Source organism: Oenanthe melanoleuca, chromosome 2 (genome assembly GCF_029582105.1).
Source record: "Oenanthe melanoleuca isolate GR-GAL-2019-014 chromosome 2, OMel1.0, whole genome shotgun sequence".
In the NCBI taxonomy this organism is placed as follows: Eukaryota; Metazoa; Chordata; class Aves; order Passeriformes; family Muscicapidae; genus Oenanthe; species Oenanthe melanoleuca.
The window spans coordinates 27,066,999-27,085,327 of NC_079335.1; the positions used below are offsets into that span (position 1 = coordinate 27,066,999).

An 18,329-nucleotide genomic window follows, 5' to 3' on the forward strand; every position below is an offset into this window, starting at 1 on the left:
TTTTTATTGTCCTAATACAATGTTAAAACAAGAAATAAAATGTGGTAAGAATTCATCATAGTTGCAAAATAATGTTCCTGAGGAAAAGCAGAATCAATCTACTGGATGAAATGTTGACTGGGAGGAATATCTCCCAGCATGTGAAAGTGTTCTATTGATAGATTCTGCCCTCAGGAAAACTTGATTTTGTAAAGTTATTGTAACTGGAAAGGATGGCAAAAAATTGGCAGTATAGCAGCACTCTTTTTTAAAGAAAATAACTTAAAGAAAGCAAATCACAGTCAATTTCTTATTCAAATCTGTTTATATCTGATCTCAAATTTCTAGCATGGTAATTAATTAAAAATGTTGCACTTTTATTTCTCAACATGAGTTGTTATGATAAATAAGATATGTGCCTTCTGATCATAATAATGAAATAATAATTGTGTGGCACAGACAGGAAAAAGGCTTTGCATAGTTTAATTCCCATGCTAGTGTCAAATTGTGTGACTGATGTAATTATGGTGTTATTTCTAAGCAATTTGGATCTGTTGGTAGGATTAAGTAAGCCAGAGGGGCCTTCTGAGGCCATCACCACAGCATGGACTAAAGCAGAGCTCCCTGGAAAAGGAAAGCTGGGATGTATGGGATACATGTAAGCCTCTGTCAGCTCCCACCTGGGAGCTGAGAGCAACACTTCCCCTCTCCCACCTGAATTATGGAGTGATGCTTAGGTCTTGCTCTCTCATCCTTCTCCTTCCTCTTATACATTTCTAATACTTCCTGATAGTGTATTGAGGTTCTCACCTCATTATAGTCTTCCAAACCCAAGGACAGATGCATAGAAGATTCCTTGCCTCTGCTGCTCCTCCATCTCTGATTAAATTCACAGCTGACCCAGATCACCTGTCAGTAAGCACTGGAGAACTGGTAAACACTTTTCTCCTGACATGGAGGCTCCTTTACCTCAAATGAACTCCCCAAAGAAGCTGTCAGCTTGCCCCAGAAAAACTTCTGTTTGCAGAGTTACAGTGGAACTCCAGACAAGGAGAATATTTGTTCAGAAGGAGCAACTGAGTGTATCTGCTTGGAGATCCAACAGAGGATTTTTTTTTTCTTCTGCATGGGGTGTGTTTATCACAGGCGGCTACAGGAAAAATTGTATTAGCCTGGAAGCACATGGCCCACAATAAACACCTTCTGTGGGGATTCTGATGATAAATACTGGCAGCACATATCTGCTACAATGGGACTATCTTCTTAAGCCTCAGCTAGCAATCAGCTTAGTTCTGATACAGAGGGATTAATACATTCACAGGATTTTGTACCAGCCAGAGTGCTGAGAAATGGCACAAACTGGAAAAGAAATCAGCCAAAGCCATGGACATACAATACCTATATGCAGCTTCACTCATTTAAAGATGTAGAAAACAAAAAGAACATTTCTGATTTCATTTTGAATTAATAAACCCCATGCATTTTGCTTTTAAAAACATCTAAAAATGCATACAAGTCTTTGTAAGTCCAGAAAAAAATTTAGTAATATACTGTGGTTTTCCTCAAACTTCATTTGCATCTAACCTCCGAGGTGCCAGTTTGTTGAGCAGCCTTGATGCTGACCAGTTTAACACTGCAGGCTAAGAGATTGGGATTGTTCAGGCTGGAAAATAGATGGCTTAGAGGTGATCTAATTCCAGAATCTGAAGGGAGCCTACAAGAAAGCTGGAGAGGGATTTTTTATAAGGTTGTGATGGGACAAGGTATAATGGCTTCAAAGTGAAAGAGTAGGTTTAGATTAGATATTATGAAGGAATTCTTTACTGTGAGGGTGGTGAGGTTCTGGAACAAGGTGTCAAGAAGAGTTGTAGATGCCTCATCTCTGTGAGGGTTCCAGCCAGGTAGGATAGAGCTCTGAGCAGCCTGGTCTAGGGGAAGGTGTCCCTGCCCATGGCAGGAGGTTGGAACTAAACCATCTTTAATATCCCTTCTAATCCAAACCATTCCATGACTCTGTGATTTCAGGGTACACCCACAATAAGCTGCAGAGATTTCATGCTTAATAATTTTAAAAGGAATTTAAAATTTTTGAACAAACACATTTCTTCAGTGCACGTGAGCATAGGTGGGATCTGGCTAAAGCCACATGCAGTTTTGAGTAAAACACATCACCTAATTACTGTTCCACAGAGGAACATCTCAAGCTTATTAGTGTCTTCTACTCTTTTCTTTCCTGACTAGAATGAACCAATGATCAAACCAACGATTTTTGTGACAAATAAATTTCTACTGCTGTGGAAATGAAACAGGTCTGACTGGCATGTATTCTTGGTTGGTCTTTTGTCATGGAACTGCAGACCCATTTTTTTATTTAAGGACTTTGTCAGTAGTTATACAAGATAAGGCAAAAATTGGTGTGTCCAAGAAAAATAAAAAGGCTTGTTAGGTACCAAACCTGAACAATAATGTTGCACTCATAAAAAAAGAAAGGTGACAGAAGGAGTAGCCCATGTGTGTTGATGAAATCAAGGAACATTATTTAAAACTACATAGCAGCCTAGCACACCATAAAATTAAGGGCATGACAAATAGCAGGTTGATTGCACATCAACAGAAAACCTGGTGAAGTTATGGTCCATAATTAATAAATTCCTTCAGAGTGCAGCTTTCTTTGTCCTTATAAATATCACAAATATCACCTGACTTACTGACATAGCTTTCAAACTGTTCCACTGGGGAAATGAATTAAATTTGATGAAAGACATGTGGGAGATACAGCTATCTTTAGTATTTCTGGGTTCATTGCAACCAGCTGAGTTTCCAGCTGCTTGAGCCATATTTCCAATAGAGAATCCTTGCAGACAAAGCTACGTGCTGAAAAGGAACATAGCAGAAGTAAAATAGATTTATAATCTTTCATTCTTTCATTAAGTCAGTTTGTGCTGTTCCAGTTTTGGGTGATTTGGTTTTTGTTTTGTTTTGTTTTGTTTTTCCTACAAAAAAAGAGCACTCTGTGTAGGTTAATCTCAAATCCTCTCAGGAAGGACAGTGACAGAGCTTCAAGTGTGTGATCTTCTTCCAAGGAAAAAATGGGATGCTGTTTCTTTTGCCAAGACTAAATTCAGCTTCATTTTTAGGGTCAAGAAGGGAGCTGTTACTTCTCCAGAATGCAATGGCCAAAAAGCACAATGCTTTCAGTACAGCATGGAACTGAGCTCCATTTTCTCACTTTTTCACCATTCCCTCCTTTTCCTTACAAATACTTCCTTATTGCAAAAGACAGATTATGAAACAAATTAATGCATAAAAGTTCAAATGATGTTAAATTATGCAGGATTGTTTTGAAGAAGTCAGGGACAAAATGTTGCTTTCAAGTGACAAATGGTTGGTTTCTAGAATAAATAGAAACAGGTTGTTACTAAGAGAGTAAAATAAAACCACATTTGAGGTATGTGCCCTATATCTTACTGGAGTTATAGAAAAGCTGTGAATGATGTAATTGAAAGGGAGGCATCTGAAATTCTGAGCCTAGTCTTTAATCATCTTGTTCTATCATGAACTTTTATTAAGAGTTTATATTAAGAGCATTATTGAGTTTATATTCAGAGACCATAGCATCAGACAATATTTTATTTACATACCCTACAACCATGTGCCTTTCTGTAGACCCTTTCAGTGAACTTTATTATTGTTGTTGGTGTTTATTTTTAGTTAGTAAGGACATGACAAGAATTTCTCTAGTTTCTACAACTTTCATTCATCATTGGTCAAATCCTTCAATCACACTGATTCTGTCATGACAGCATTAAATGGAAAGATCACTAGTACCATTTAGCTCTCCATCAAAAGGCCATTAAATATTCTTGTTTAAAAATTTCACCTTGATTGGATGGTTTAAAATCCTTTGAACTTCAGAGCAGACACAAACTGTCATAAACCATTTTTTTCTTATCTCATATTTTCTAGAGCCCAGAGCATCATGTTAATGCACTGTCATATGAAGTGTTAAATTACATTAATGTCCTACTATTTCTGTGTAATTTATGTTTAGAAAATTTATAATATAATAGTGATAAGTGTGTGTGTATTCCAAATGCATTATAGTTTCCCTTAAAAAACCCCACTTATGGCAGGGTTTATAAATTGGCTGCTTAATTTGCATTTGCTTGAAGCACAGCCAAATATGCCATTATTAAAAACAAAACCCAAAATTTCTTTTTCCTTTACTAAATGTATTTTAGACCGATTCAGCTGGTGGTTTTTCAGAGATGAGAGACTGAAAATACATATGCAAGAGTTTCTGCTGTTTTTCAATGCCTGTGTGATACAAGACATACAAAAATGTCTTGCAGTTTCTTTTGCCTCTATTGGGTGAAGAGAGACCAAACTGGCAGACAGATCTTTGAAGATACAATTAATGCCCAACAACAACCTATGCCTGTTAAAAAGCAGCAATACCATATAGGGTCCATTCTTAAGGTCTGACTAAATAATTTTCCAAGGATCGCCTAAATATTTTGTCTCATAATATACTAATTCAATACTTCTCTTTTGCAATTACAGTTGACTGCAAACTATATAAATGCAGCTTTTCTTGTGCTGCTGTGCATGACAAGATAGATACAAAGCCTAAATTAAAGGATCCAGGTGTACTTTTGAGCACAAGACATATTTGCTTTCTTGCCAGTATCCCAAACCCTTGACTGAAAGAACTCCAGTGACATCCTCATTTTTATCCATTGCTAAACTCTGCTCTCCACAGAGGAAGACTTGAGTATGGGGTTGGGTGAGATGATGTGCTTAGCTAACCAAGAGTCTGTGGAGAAATTACTTTAGAAATGAATTTAAATTCTGGCTCAATGTGTTTTTATACAAACATATATGAACAATAATAAACTGGAAGACTGTTTACATACAAAGTAGACCTGAATTTTAAAAAGTCACAGGTAGGAAAATGAGGTTATTTGCAAGACTAAAGTACATTTTGATGGTGCAACATTTATGTTTCTGATATCTCCAAACTTCAATGGCTTTGTGTTTGTATTAATTTTTCTCAGCCAAAAGCTACAGACAATTGTGGTAGATTGGGCACTTTAATGGCAGTTTCACCAGATGCTCCAAAAAAGCAGCTGAAGACAGAGAAAGAAAAGACATTCACTTGTAAGACATTCTCTCAAATTGGAGTTAAAACCCAGAGGAAAGGCTCCTAGGGCACGTTATGTGGCTGTTTCCCATGGCTGCAGTATGAAGGACAACATAATTGTCACTTTTTTCTTAGCAATAAAACCTTGATACAATGCTATGCCAGTCAATGTGAAGGTTGCCATTGATTTCAGTATTGCATGACCAAAGATTTCATAATCAATAAAACAAAAAGAATGCTTGGAGGAGATGCTCAGAGGCAAAAAAAATGCTGGTAAAAGCCCAGTTGCTGAATGCACTTTAAACAGGGGTTAGTTGGAAAATGTTCATTGAACATTACACTATTTCTCTGATACATGTTCCAAGTATTGCAGACAGCCATGGCTTTTAATGCCAATCACTTACATGTAACCTGACTATTCAAAGAATAACTTTTCATTAAATAAGGGCAAATTATATGTATGATCTTTTCTCCCCCCCACCAGCATAGGTCTACATTTCTGTTAATATACCTACAACTCCTTTTGCAAGCAAATTTTCTTGCTAGACACTTTACATGCTTCAGGATGCCTCTTTGAGCTAATGGGATCTGTGGACACTATCTGACCAGTTAGAAAAATATAGATAATTCTGTAGCAGATCTCTTTTGTTTAAATACATACAGTAAAAGCAGGTTTTAAGTTTAAATGTAAACATGTTCTTCAACATAATTAATAGCGCATTTTATGTGGGCTTTCAAATATTTTGAAACTGAATGATATATAATAAGCAGTCTTAATATAAAAATATGTGTATATATTCAGGAAAAGGTAAAAAAACTATATGTACACGCATATGTATTTTTAGGAAGAGGAAGAATGAAATCAGATTTCACAGTGACTGCACAAACATTTACAGTAGGGAAATTCAAGCCGCATTTATGGGCAGGTCCATCCAAATGACCCTGCATTCCATGAGATATTTTCCTTCTAATATTTCTTAATATATCCTGCTTAAATCACTTCTAATAAAAAGGAAATATTAAAGGTTTTGTGTTTACCTTCAAAATTTTCCTAGCATTGCTACAGCAATATCAATCTGGACAAAATGAGTTTTCTATTAATCACAGAAAGGATTATTCTCACGTATAGGACGTACTTCATAAAACCACATATATTAATACTATGTAAACTAGAAATAATTAATTTTCCACTTTTGTGGGGCTCTTCCATAGGTATAAACAAAATATGTGTGAATAGCAGCAAAATATTTTCTTTTTGTCAGACATGAAAAGGAACCCTAAGAGGCTCATTTTGAACAAGAGTGTTAACAACAGCTTCTGTGTGACAGTCAAGATTCGCTAAAAATTCACTCAAAATATCTCTGACATACACAATGATTTCTGCAAAGATGCTCAGAAATGTTTTTATCTGAGACTGTACAAAAAAAATTCAAATCATTGCATGATTGCTCTCAAACTTTTAGAGAAGGCATGGGTAGCTGTATTTTATCTACTCATTGCCTGCCTCTGGCTACTCACTAATGAAGCTAGTTCAGAAAAATGCTTTACTTCCTACTTGTGGAAAACCTATTGGCTGATCACTGTCAAGCAATGCAGCCTGTGTGGTACAGCCCAGACTACTTATATATGTTAAAATATACATTACTGGGGACTGTGGTATTGCAGAAGCTTCTTTCTAAAAAGCTGATCTTGGAATACCAAGCATGTAAGGACAATGCTAAAAGCTCAACAGATTTTCTGTTCTCATGAAAGTGATTTGTAGACAAACGTGTCTTAATGATTGAAAAAAAAAAATAATTTAAGAAGTGTTAGTGTTAGGAAAAGTGTGTTAAAACTAGATCCATACCAGCATTGTAGGGCTTAATCCTTAATAAATATCTTAAACTGAAAATATAAAATTATACCAAATGGAAAGTCTCATCAAATCATGTATCTGAAATGAAATTATAACATATATTTCTATATATCAGGTCAGGCATCCTATTCTACAAGTAACCAGTATGAAGCCACTCAGATTTTCTTTGGTTTTTAGTTCAGCCACTGAGGGCAAGCAGGACAGTACCTACCTTACCTGCCACTCTCTACCACTCTCTATCAGATTTTTTTTTTAAATTGTAGTCTGCATGTTTAAAAATAATATTTTCTCTTCAAGAAAGATGGTTCAAGGCCAGGTTGGATGGGGCTCTGAGCAACCTTGTCTAGTGGAAGATGTCCCTGCCTGTGGTAGGAAGGGTCAGAACCAGACTATCATAAAGGTTCTTTCCAACCCAAATCATTTTATGATTCCCTGAAAATTGAAATATAATTTTAAAAATAATGAAAAAGACTGCTGATTTTTGAAACTCTCTGGCATTAGTTTTCAGCTCAGTGCTGATAGCACATGTTGCCCTGCAGTTACACAATAAAAATATAGCAAAATCAAAGTGTTGTAAATAGCTGTGCTATATCTTCAGTGAGTCCTAAGTAAATAATGTCTGAATGCAAGCATAAAACAAGGCTAGAATGTCATTCTTAGATCAAGCTTTATGACAGACCTGGAGGTAAACCATAATCAGCAACAGAATTGTCTTCAGTCACTATTAATAAGATAGATAGCAGCAATTTGGAGAACAATGGGTGTTGTATTTGAAGAATTACACTTGGATGATTTTCTGAGGCAGTTTCTAACTCACTAGGGTCAAACAAAGGCCTAAAATACAACATGTATTCCTTATTTCTCTATTTATTTTGAAAATTAGCCCTTGGCAAACTTTATTTTGTGGGAAATTAAAATAGGTTCTAGAGATCGCTGCCATCTTTGGGAAAGGACAATTTGGAAGAGATGCTATCTTAGTTACAGACAGGGACAGAAAAATCTATGACTATAATCAGAAACTGACAATGCACCCTATTTTTCAGAATGTTTAACAAACTAATAATTGAAAACATTAAAAAGAAGAAATTAGCTGGCACAGAGAAAATAGAAATTTATGACCAAAAATATAAACTTTCCAAAAGTAAAAATGCAACATGGAATGCTTAGATGGGAGCTAGAGGCTAAATATTGGTCTTTTGTGTTCACAGTCTTCATTGTAATGTCATTTTAATGTGTCTGAGATCTCTGTCCCTGTGGGGAAGTGCATGGAGGAAGGAGGAGGAATGTTTCAAAAGTAGTCTCCAGAAATGTATCTGGATTTTACTGTCAAAGAATTACAGAGATATAACTGCTAAAAAAGGATGGACTTTATACATCATTTAGGTCTTGGCTGATATTTCAAAAATATCAGCAAATATGCCTTTAATGATTTATCAGATTTTGGGTAATATTTTGAGGTACTTGAAAGATGTTTATTAAAACTTTATGGTTCTTTTCTTTCTGCAGGTGTCACCAGACATGTACTGTGCTTGGTCTTGTGACTGGTCAAAGCTGGAGGTATGTCACTGAAATATGAAGTTCTTTACTTCCATTTTTTTATATTTAATTAGTATTAAAACTTTCAGTCAATTATTGAAAAAAAAAGGTTGAGTCTCACAGAAAGATTGGGATTTTTATCCTGTCAATAGTTTTGATTATGAAAGGAGGCAGAGACACAAGTTTTGTCTGATGCTAACACCTGTACTGGAGGTCAGATGGAGGCTTGCTTTCCTGTGCTACTCCCAGAGGAAAAGTAAATTAAATGCAATATGAAAAAATTAGGTCAGCTATGAAAACAAACATACACAGTCATGAAAGTCCTTTGCTTTTTTAAAAAATCAGAACTTTATATGAAAATAAGCAACAGCAGATTTTCCTTTACAAGAACAGATTCTCTATGTTCTGAACCTCTCAAGGATTTTTCCCCTTTTCCTGAGTAGGCAGGTAGGTGGGAATGCTACAGGAATATATATAACTCTTAATAGAGGAAGGGCTGAATTTCCTTTGAGATTTCCAGAGTTTTGTAGGTTTTAGACATTTTCTGACAATAATACTCTTTAACTTGCATACAAACTAGCATTTGAATAAGTACTTTGCAATCAGGTTGATAGTACTTCTTTAAAAGAGACTTTAAAAAATAGATGAGCAATCTGTATTCAAAATCTAAGTGACGGAGAGGAGAAATTGCAAATTCCTTTAGTATTTTATGACTGATTACACTCAGAAAATTTGTATCATAAATCAGCCTGCAGTAATATAAATTTAGATTCTAACAACCAGACTTCTGTTTGCTCAAGTTAACAATCAGAATTGTCTTTCAATATAGATTACTTCAGACTCTGATTATCTTCAGCTGAATGATCCTTATTTTAATAGAGTTCAGTTTTTAAAACTTTTTATTGGTTGTCCCAGATGTCTGGTCTTTACTGGAGTGCAGTCATAGAAATTTTAAAATTTGATTCCTCATAGAAGACCAACTAACACACAGTAAGTACTGCTTCTCTAGTGAGAAATTGTGTTGTTGATGAACATAGCAGCATTTGGTTCCAGCCTGTGCAGGCTAGAATATTCTGTGTGCATGAAAACCAGTAGTACACTTATATTTCTGATACTTTCTTAGTTTTCAATGACCTTTTAAACATAAACGTTCAATGGTGTGGCACATTAATTGCTAATTTCCCTAAAGCACTTCAAATCCCATAAGCCAAATTACATTATTTGCATGTGTTCATACTTTTTAATAATCATCTTTTAATAGCAGATGCATTTCTATGAGATGTCCTTAGCTTTCCAATTTTTCCTTTTTGTTGAATTGTTCTATATTGTCCACTATTCTACTAAACTATGCAAAAGAAAGAAATCCCTTCAAACATTTATAGAATAATCTTTCCATGAAGTCAAAGCTATTATTAAGCTTTTTTACTGCCCCAGATTCCTCCTCCATAAAACTGAAGTGGCTGGCTGAATTTCTTCATTATGTTCTCCACTTGCATTTCAGGTGTTCTGACTTTTGCTCTCAGACAAGCCTTTTAAAGTCACTTCTGAATCTGTGCCTACACTGTTTATTCCTTTCTCTCTCCTCTTCAAGATAGATAGTAAGCTTTTGATTTTTAAAGATTTTCTCCACACTTTCAGCATCTCCTCTACAGGGACAAAAATTCTACTCTTCTTCCTGAGGCAGACTCCTGCCAAGCAGTTGGAAGCATCATGGAAGCTGTGTGTGTTGAGCTCTGTCAAACTACTAATCTCTCAAAAGGTGCATTTTGAAGCAGTTCTCTTTCAATATTTTTGATTTATTTGTACTGTCTAGAAACAGAAAAAAGGTCTGTTTTAGATGTCTACACAGCTACTTGAAAAAGTGTCAAAGAAAAATATTTAGCTAATTTACACAACACGTTTCAGTCAGGGGCACATGTCTTCTGTTTTACTGCTTAGTAACATGGGAATAATGAGCATGATTAATTTCAAATAAGCCAACCCTCTCAGCTCACCATGAGCACCCTTCAAAGCTATGAGAATTATTCTAACCCTAAAGCCCCTGACTTATTGAGTCACAATTGTACTTTTTATTTGTACAAAGATTTTATCCATGTGATGAGAATATTCAAAGATATTTGTACTCCTGCAGATCATGTGTTTCTTCTTGCTCAGCTTTGTTACTGATACACTTAATTGGGTTGAACTCTACTTGCTCAAAAGGTATGCAGCAGCAGGAACACCCTGGGGCTATTCCAGGATAGCTTTACATGAGGAAAGCTGCCTTGGTACCATGCTGAAGAGATATTCCCTTGTTGTCTAGGGCTCTGATGTTTTAAGGAAAGAAGCAGAGTTTTCTTATATGTATCTGGGTCAGTAACTGCACTTGTTTTCCCCAATGAGATTTGGTTTTCCAGTCACTTTACCTCCTAGCACACTCTACATTAAAGGCTGCTCTTTTCTTTGAGCAGCAACAGCCTCAGTACTGGGGACTCTTTATTGCCCTGAGAGGCAAAAAGAAGATGGAAGTAATCATGGGCTGATCAAACTGTAACATAACATGACTCAACAGATGTCAACTCAGTTTTCTAAGCCTGAAAGAGATTATTCTATCTGTAAGGGGGACAAAGAAGATAAGAACAGTAAATCCATGATAAAAAGATTTTAAGAGGGACCTTATCAATGAAAGAAAATATATCAGGCAATGCAATAGACCACAGAATTCAGATAGGACAAAATACTCTTTCAAACTGGAATTTCACAGAATTTCTCATCTTTATCAATATATACAAAATTCTTTCTTCAGCAAGACAAGGATTCTTCAAAAGCATACATCAGGTAGCACCTGTGGCATTACTTGGTCATGAAGCCATGGCAGAAGTAATTTATGCATTTGGAGCACAATTTCAGGGACATTTGATGTTGACAGCATTCCTCATATTGTCATGGACAAGTTTGGGAATTTAGCTTGGAAAGTTAACACCTCAGAAAGGGACAGCATCTGTGGCTGCACTTACAACAACTGTTGACTTTATCAATGGTTCCCAATACTCAAAAGAAACTGATCTTTGCCTCAGCTGCCATTGTGCTCTGACTGTCATTGCTGACATATGTGACAGGTCCCATCATACACTGAAAACAAGAAGCTGAAGAAAGCAAGAGATAAGTTTTATTTTTTTCACCTTAATTTTTCCATGCTTGCTTTACCTTCCAATCCCCAGTTCAGCACTCTGGCACACTGGCATCTCTCTGGAAGAACTCTGTCATCTCCTCCTGGGTTGCTGCACACCTTCCCCAAAACACATATGCCTGCCACACTAGCCACTAATCTCTTTCTCTCCCCTTGCATTTCTTCTGAGTCAAATTTACAGTGTTAGACCAAAGAAATATTAAGGATCATCTTTTCATGCACAGCCCTTCACAAGGTTGTGATGATTTATCTTGTCAAGCTAGACAAACCACCAATAAATAAGAATAATGAGGATTTCTTAAAGTTGCTTTACAGGTAAGCTGGATTTTGCCAATATTATTTTCTTCAGGGCTATTAGCCTTCCTTGATTCCTCTAATAGCCTTCTGTGAAGGCTACAAAAAAGATTGTAGTGAAAAATGGAATGTCTGCTGCTCATTTTGTGAGAGGAAGCCTGGAGCCATGGCATCTCCAGAAGGTGTGACTGAGGATGGCTGCCTCTCCATGCAGAAAACCCACATGTGCCCTGCAGCCTACTTAAATACTTCTCCTGACCATCCTCCCCAAAGCAGGACAGTCTAAGATTCCAACCTTTTATTCCAGAAAAGCTCTACCACCACACATTTACCAGTGCCCAGTGACAAGACTGGGTTGGTTCCAATGGTTTCTCCTCACTCAGTCATTATGTCCATGCCATGAAAAGAGAAACCAGCCTATCACCTAGATAACATCCTGAATCAACCATCCTGAAGGATCAAGCATCCTGTCATCTGGTTGTGCAGACAAATATATGCATGGAAAATGTGTATGTGTCTGTAGATAGACACATAGTTATACAGAAATAGCCTTAATCTGATTTTTTTTATTTTGTGAGGCAAGTTTTACAATTAGTTGTGACAGTTAATTTTTATTCTTATAAGTTACAATGTTTATGGAATAAATAAAATATTGTAACTATTTAATATAAAGACCACTTTGCTAAAATCTGAATCAAATTTGCAATTTAAAAAACCATTAAGATTAGCTTAGAACTTAGAAGATTTATGAATGATGTTGTAGCTGAAAATATGTATAGAAAACCTTCATCCCATTCTTACAGACAGGTAGGCAAACACTTTTTTTTGTATTGCTCTAGCAGCAGTTTTGTACCTGAGACAGAAATTGGATATGGAGTTTACTTCTATTTTGCATTAGAAAAATGCCATCATGTCTCTACATTTTCTATCATTCTCTCTAATCTGATGTGCTTTAGAATTAAGTACAGAATACATTTATACTTTTTTTAAAAACAATTTTAAAAAGGATGTTGGAAAGAAATGGTTAAAATGCTCTAAGGAGGATATGAAATCCAGAAGCAAAATTTCAGTGAATAGGAAAAAGCCACAAAGTTCCCTTTCATTTTATGCCACAAGTTCAAGTGGGGTAGTGAAGGTTCACCCCACTTATATTGGAAATTATATACTCAACATCTTTTTTTATGTCTTATTAAGGGGAACCAGGAATGCACAGAAAATGTAGTACCTGCCTGTTGTTTAATGCAGCTGCTACCATAATCCCTTATATTTCAGAGTAAAAATTGCTTAGATGAACTCTATCCTTCAAAGAGCCTTTGAATGATATAAACAGGAGCATTATCAAAATTACTCAAACTTTTTTTGTTTGTTAGGGATTTTGTAGTTACTAATTAGCTAAGTATTAATGAAGCATCTGTGTATACAGTATATTTGTACATATTATATATGTATAATATATATGTCTATATATGTAATTTATATAATATGCATGTAATACTGAGATATTTTCTAGATTTGGATCTTAAAATTAAAGGCAGTTTTAAACCAGAAAACATTGCAACCTCCACCCTCATAATTACAGTGTGAATTCTGATCATGTTTCATTGGTTTTATTTTGCCTCTGGACAAATCACAGATTTCCCTTGGGGTCAGCAGGGGTGAAAGCCAGGTTCTCTTCCAAAAAGCATTCTTAGAAGCATCCTGTACCATTTTAATGAATTACTGTATCCTTGCAACAAAAACCCCACACAACTCATCTACCCCAGCACAATTTTTTTTATTGTACACTATAACCAGGCTTGGACAGGAGAGATTGCAAGAATGCAGCTGGTTATAGAAAGAGCTCCTGGTTTACATAATAATGGTGACAGTAATTAATATGCTAAAAAGAGCTAGATTAATTATAATTTGCCTGTATATAAATAATTTTCTTTCATTGCTGCTATGGGAACAAAATTTATGAAAATTAATTTTGTTGAATGTGATGCAGATGATTGATTTCTGTTGCAGAGATTTTAGCAGAGATCTGTCCTGCCAAACTTTCTACATTCAGCACATCAATTTCTTTTGAGCAAGACAAACTGAAGGACATCTATACTGATTAATCTACAAGGACCAGAAACTGAGGTCAGTGATATAGCTGTATATATCCCCCTGAAGTCCAAACTTATCTGGTTTTGTATTGATATTCCTCCCCTCCTGCCCTCTCCCAGAAAACACAGAGTGTATTTGGCATTTTCTTAGAGGAATGTCTTTTTTTTTCACAGCTTCCAGCATGCTCTCCATTCATAATTCAGCCTTTTACTAGATTTTCTTAGAGCAACAAACCTTCATGACCTGACCCACAGCACATTTTCACTTGCCTCAGTCACCTGTTCCATAAGCTTCCAGAGGAGGCAATATTGACATTGAAATTCCCACATCTGATGCCATAGCAATTTAGAAAGTCAAAGAGGTGCTTGACTGGGAAGTCATGCATTTAGAAGCCAGTGAATTTTCAGGGCTGGAGCACTTGTAAATGCTCAGCAGAGACACATGCAAGCTTCTCTTTCCCCCCCCCTGCTATCAAACTAGCTAATTCTGAAAGTTGTGATGTAGGAAAATAAAATGACTGCCCTTAGAGTTCTGCTATCACTGGCTTCTTAATGCAAGCTACACAAAAAACTCCACCAGGGGAAAGCATGTCAGCCTCACTAAATCAAAGGTTACAGCTAGCCACTCATTAAGGATGAATAAAGGATGTTCTTCTGAACTAAACTTATATTTGATCTTTGTTTCTTTGTTGATGCCATCAAGCAATCACTTTCTGAGGGTTTCCATAGTAACAAGTGAGCTTTTTATTTTTTTTATTTTAAAGCTCTTTCATGCACCTAATACAGAGAAACAGTGGGATAATTGGCATGGAATACTGTTTCTGCTTTCCTGGTATAATTCAAGCAAAGCAGGGTAAAGTAAAACATGGTTTTCTATGAAACTGGAGATTTATTTTCCCTCCTCTGCAAGAATATTAAAAAAAAACTATCATTTACTTACATCTTTGGTTTCTGCGTTTGCTCTTGTACATAGTCATTGTGAAGAAATTCCACTTTCTAAGAAATAATTGCCTTGATCACAGACAAAAGAGGTGGTGCTCCTGCTTTGCAGTGAGACAGTTGCTCACTGACAGAAGGTAACCAGCAATCTCGGAGAGAGGCAGGGTAATACCATTCTCCTAAAATCTAGGGGAGATGCTACTGGCTCTAACTATTTTCTCTATTGCAAGCCTCAAAGAAAAAGCATATTTATTATTTTCATACTTTTTTTTTCAAATGTGTTTGATACCAGCTAATAAAATCCAGAGCACAGATAGAATCATGTAATCAGACGAAGTGGGGTAATAAGCTATGCAATGGTCTGAAATCAAGATTCCTTGAAAAAGCCCTGACATAACCAAAATTCTATAAATGACCTCATAAACTAACAAAAACTAACTTTCCATTGAGAGGTCTTAGAATTATGCATATGAGTATGTGAAAATATTTTGGGTTACATTTTCAAATTTCAATTAAATTTTCAAATTACTATTAAAATAAAATCAACACATGTTGATCAATTAAATCATGACTGCAGGTTTGAGCTCATTAATAGATTATTATATAAATATATAGTTTTTATATTATTCACATATAGAAGGAAATATTTTTTCATGCCTATATTTACTTCTGCCTCACCTTTCAGAGATTTAATTTGGGAAAACTATTTAAATAACATTTTGCTGATGGCTCATTTTTATAACCACTTCATTGCTCTCTAGTCTTTTGAATCACAAGGTCATGGGGATAAAGTGACAGCATTTTATGATCATCCACATATATGTATATCACCATTTCAAATTATCCAGATACCACCCTTAAAGGCAACAGGGGAAGGAGGGGGAAATTTTTGCCATGTTGTGGAGATGGTAATTAGTATCTGCCAAGATGCTGGTGACAGTAATGGAGTTGAAAAGAAGTAGAAATTCCAGTTCATTAAATAATAAATCTGCCTTTAATAAAATTGTGTGAAAATATTTTTTAAATTTTTAAGAAATTCATATTTTGAGCTGCCTGCCATCTTAATCCAAGATACCACAAACAGAGAAGTGTCAAAGGAAGAAAATAAGTAGAGTGACTGAAATATCTTGAAAACTGGTATTAGTCCCATTGTTCCTACTTAAAATGCATATTTAGACAGCAGCTCTCTAAACTACTCAAAGAAATAAAAATTAATATCTTTGGCTAACATAAAAAAACAATATCTGGTGTTCATGGATCATTGATGTTTCAGTCAAAGAGGAACAATTTGGCAGCATTCACCTAAAACATTAACATACAATTACTTTCCTAATGAAAAGCAATTAAAAGAAATTAAATGTCTCTTTCAATCTGCCTACCCTAAATTTATATTTTTCCATCATTTTTCAGCTCTCAGATATATCAGATATATTTTTATATATCCAGTGTAACCATGTTTATCTTTGTGCACCATTTAATTCTCCTTTCAGTTGTTCAGTAGTCACAAATCCTCATATTGACACACCTCTAGTTACTGAAGTGAAATCTTTACTTCATATTGCTCTATTAATCTAATTTCCTCCTTCTGTCAAAATCTGACCACATACCTTTTCATTTGCTTTGGATTTGTATCAGCAAAGCTGACAATAAAGTGTAGCCTGAATAAAGTAAATTAATGGATAATTTTTTTGAGATTTGTTTAGTATTTAATCTAAAGTTGTCTCAAAAGTGATAACATTTGAGATTACACCATATGTATTGTTGAGGTCAGCAGAAAGGTGGGAGATTGCAAAAAAAAGTGACAAGAAGGAAAAGATTAGGATAATTGCTAAGCATAGCAGCAGACAAAATATCTGTACCATATAGAAAGACCCTGGAGGCCTTATATTCAAATAGCATTGTGTAGTTAGTATCCATTGGAGTCAATATTTTTGCACCAATTTGTATGATCTGAGGGTAATTCCACAGTTTCCCTGCTCAGTAAATTGGCAGCCAAATCAGATCTGTGATCTGACTTAGACCACAGAGATCTGTGGTCTCCCTTTAAATTTACTGCTTCATGTAGCAAATCTTTCCTTTCCTGCTCTCTTCCTTCCTTCTACCTGAAGGCTCTCAACCATATTATTCAGTTCAAATTTTCCTTATTTCATTGATTTGGTGAGATGTCTTCATTTTTTTCCTCAGTCCACATTTGATTGTAACTAAAAATCTCAGTTCTATTTTTTCCCAATTTTTATCCTGTATTTAACACAGCCATATATTACTAACTCTCCATGTTATATGGTGTACAGCACCTTCAGCAACATGCATATTTTTTCCATTGGTCTTTTGTGCATTATTCTATTACAACATGTATTTGTGTGGAAATATCTTGGCAATGGCATAATATAAAAAATTAAACTAAATGGAAATTTCATGGGATAGGGACTAATTTATTTTAAATCAATGATCCCTGAAAGCACAGCCTTTATTGGTTTTTCTTTGTGTTAATTGGAACTCTGAGTCTTCAGTGCAGTGAATAGCATTTGCTAAAAATAACAAATATAATCTGTCTGGCGAATCATTGTAGGTCTCTTCATGTAAAAAAATATTGCTAAAACCCCACACCTTGAATGTGCTGGCTAGCTTTGAGGAGGCACAGCATCCTCCTGTATTACTATTTTCTGTTAGGAGAGAATAAAATTCACTTTCACAGTGTTAAAAGTCAGAATCTGGCATATGGCTGGTTAAATGTAACCAACTTAGTGAGGTTGGAAGAAATGAATGAAATGTGAGCAATAAAAAATCACCTGGTCATGTTGAGCTTACTGCTTTTCTACAAGGATGCATCTTACATGATTGAGTTTAAAATATTATTTAAACAGTATGTTGGAAAAAATTTTGTCAGTCGTTGCCTGGTGGCAAAAGAATTAATAATATCCACATCTGCACGTCCCATAACACCTCTTGCCTTTCTCTCCTCCCCACCCTACAGGTCCCAATAAGGAGATTTTCTTTGAATACTGCAATAAATTTCTTAAACTCTCTTTTATTAAGAAGAAGAAAAGAAAAAATTGCAGATATTTTAAAAATATAACTGCTGACATGAATTTCACATATTACTCATCCATAGACACTTTGCCTGGGTGGTATGCTCAATTTTACTTTTAATGAGCACATCTTAGGCAGAAAAGGAAGGTGGAGGAAGCTTAAAGTCTGTTCTCTCTTTCATTGTCTAATTTAATGCACCCAAAGAGTCTTCTCAGAGAATAATCTTTTATAGCTTCCAATACAGTCTTTTTTTATGGTGTCATCTAAGAAAATATTACATCCATGAATATGAAT

The 18,329-nt window shown here is 35.4% G+C and overlaps 1 protein-coding gene across 4 annotated transcripts in view; it reads right to left on the reverse strand.

Moving 5' to 3' along the window:
• RALYL (RALY RNA binding protein like) overlaps positions 1-18,329 on the reverse strand; it is a 364,670-nt gene that overhangs the window by 91,137 nt on the left and 255,204 nt on the right. The window contains exon 1 of one of the 4 annotated variants that reach the window (XM_056485417.1): positions 15,007-15,133. The exons of the other annotated variants lie outside the window; for them this stretch is intronic. Within the exon in view, the coding sequence (XP_056341392.1) occupies positions 15,007-15,043 (37 nt within the window). The 5' untranslated portion in view covers positions 15,044-15,133. Of the gene's footprint in view, positions 1-15,006; positions 15,134-18,329 lie in introns of those variants that run through there. 4 annotated transcript variants of the gene reach the window in all.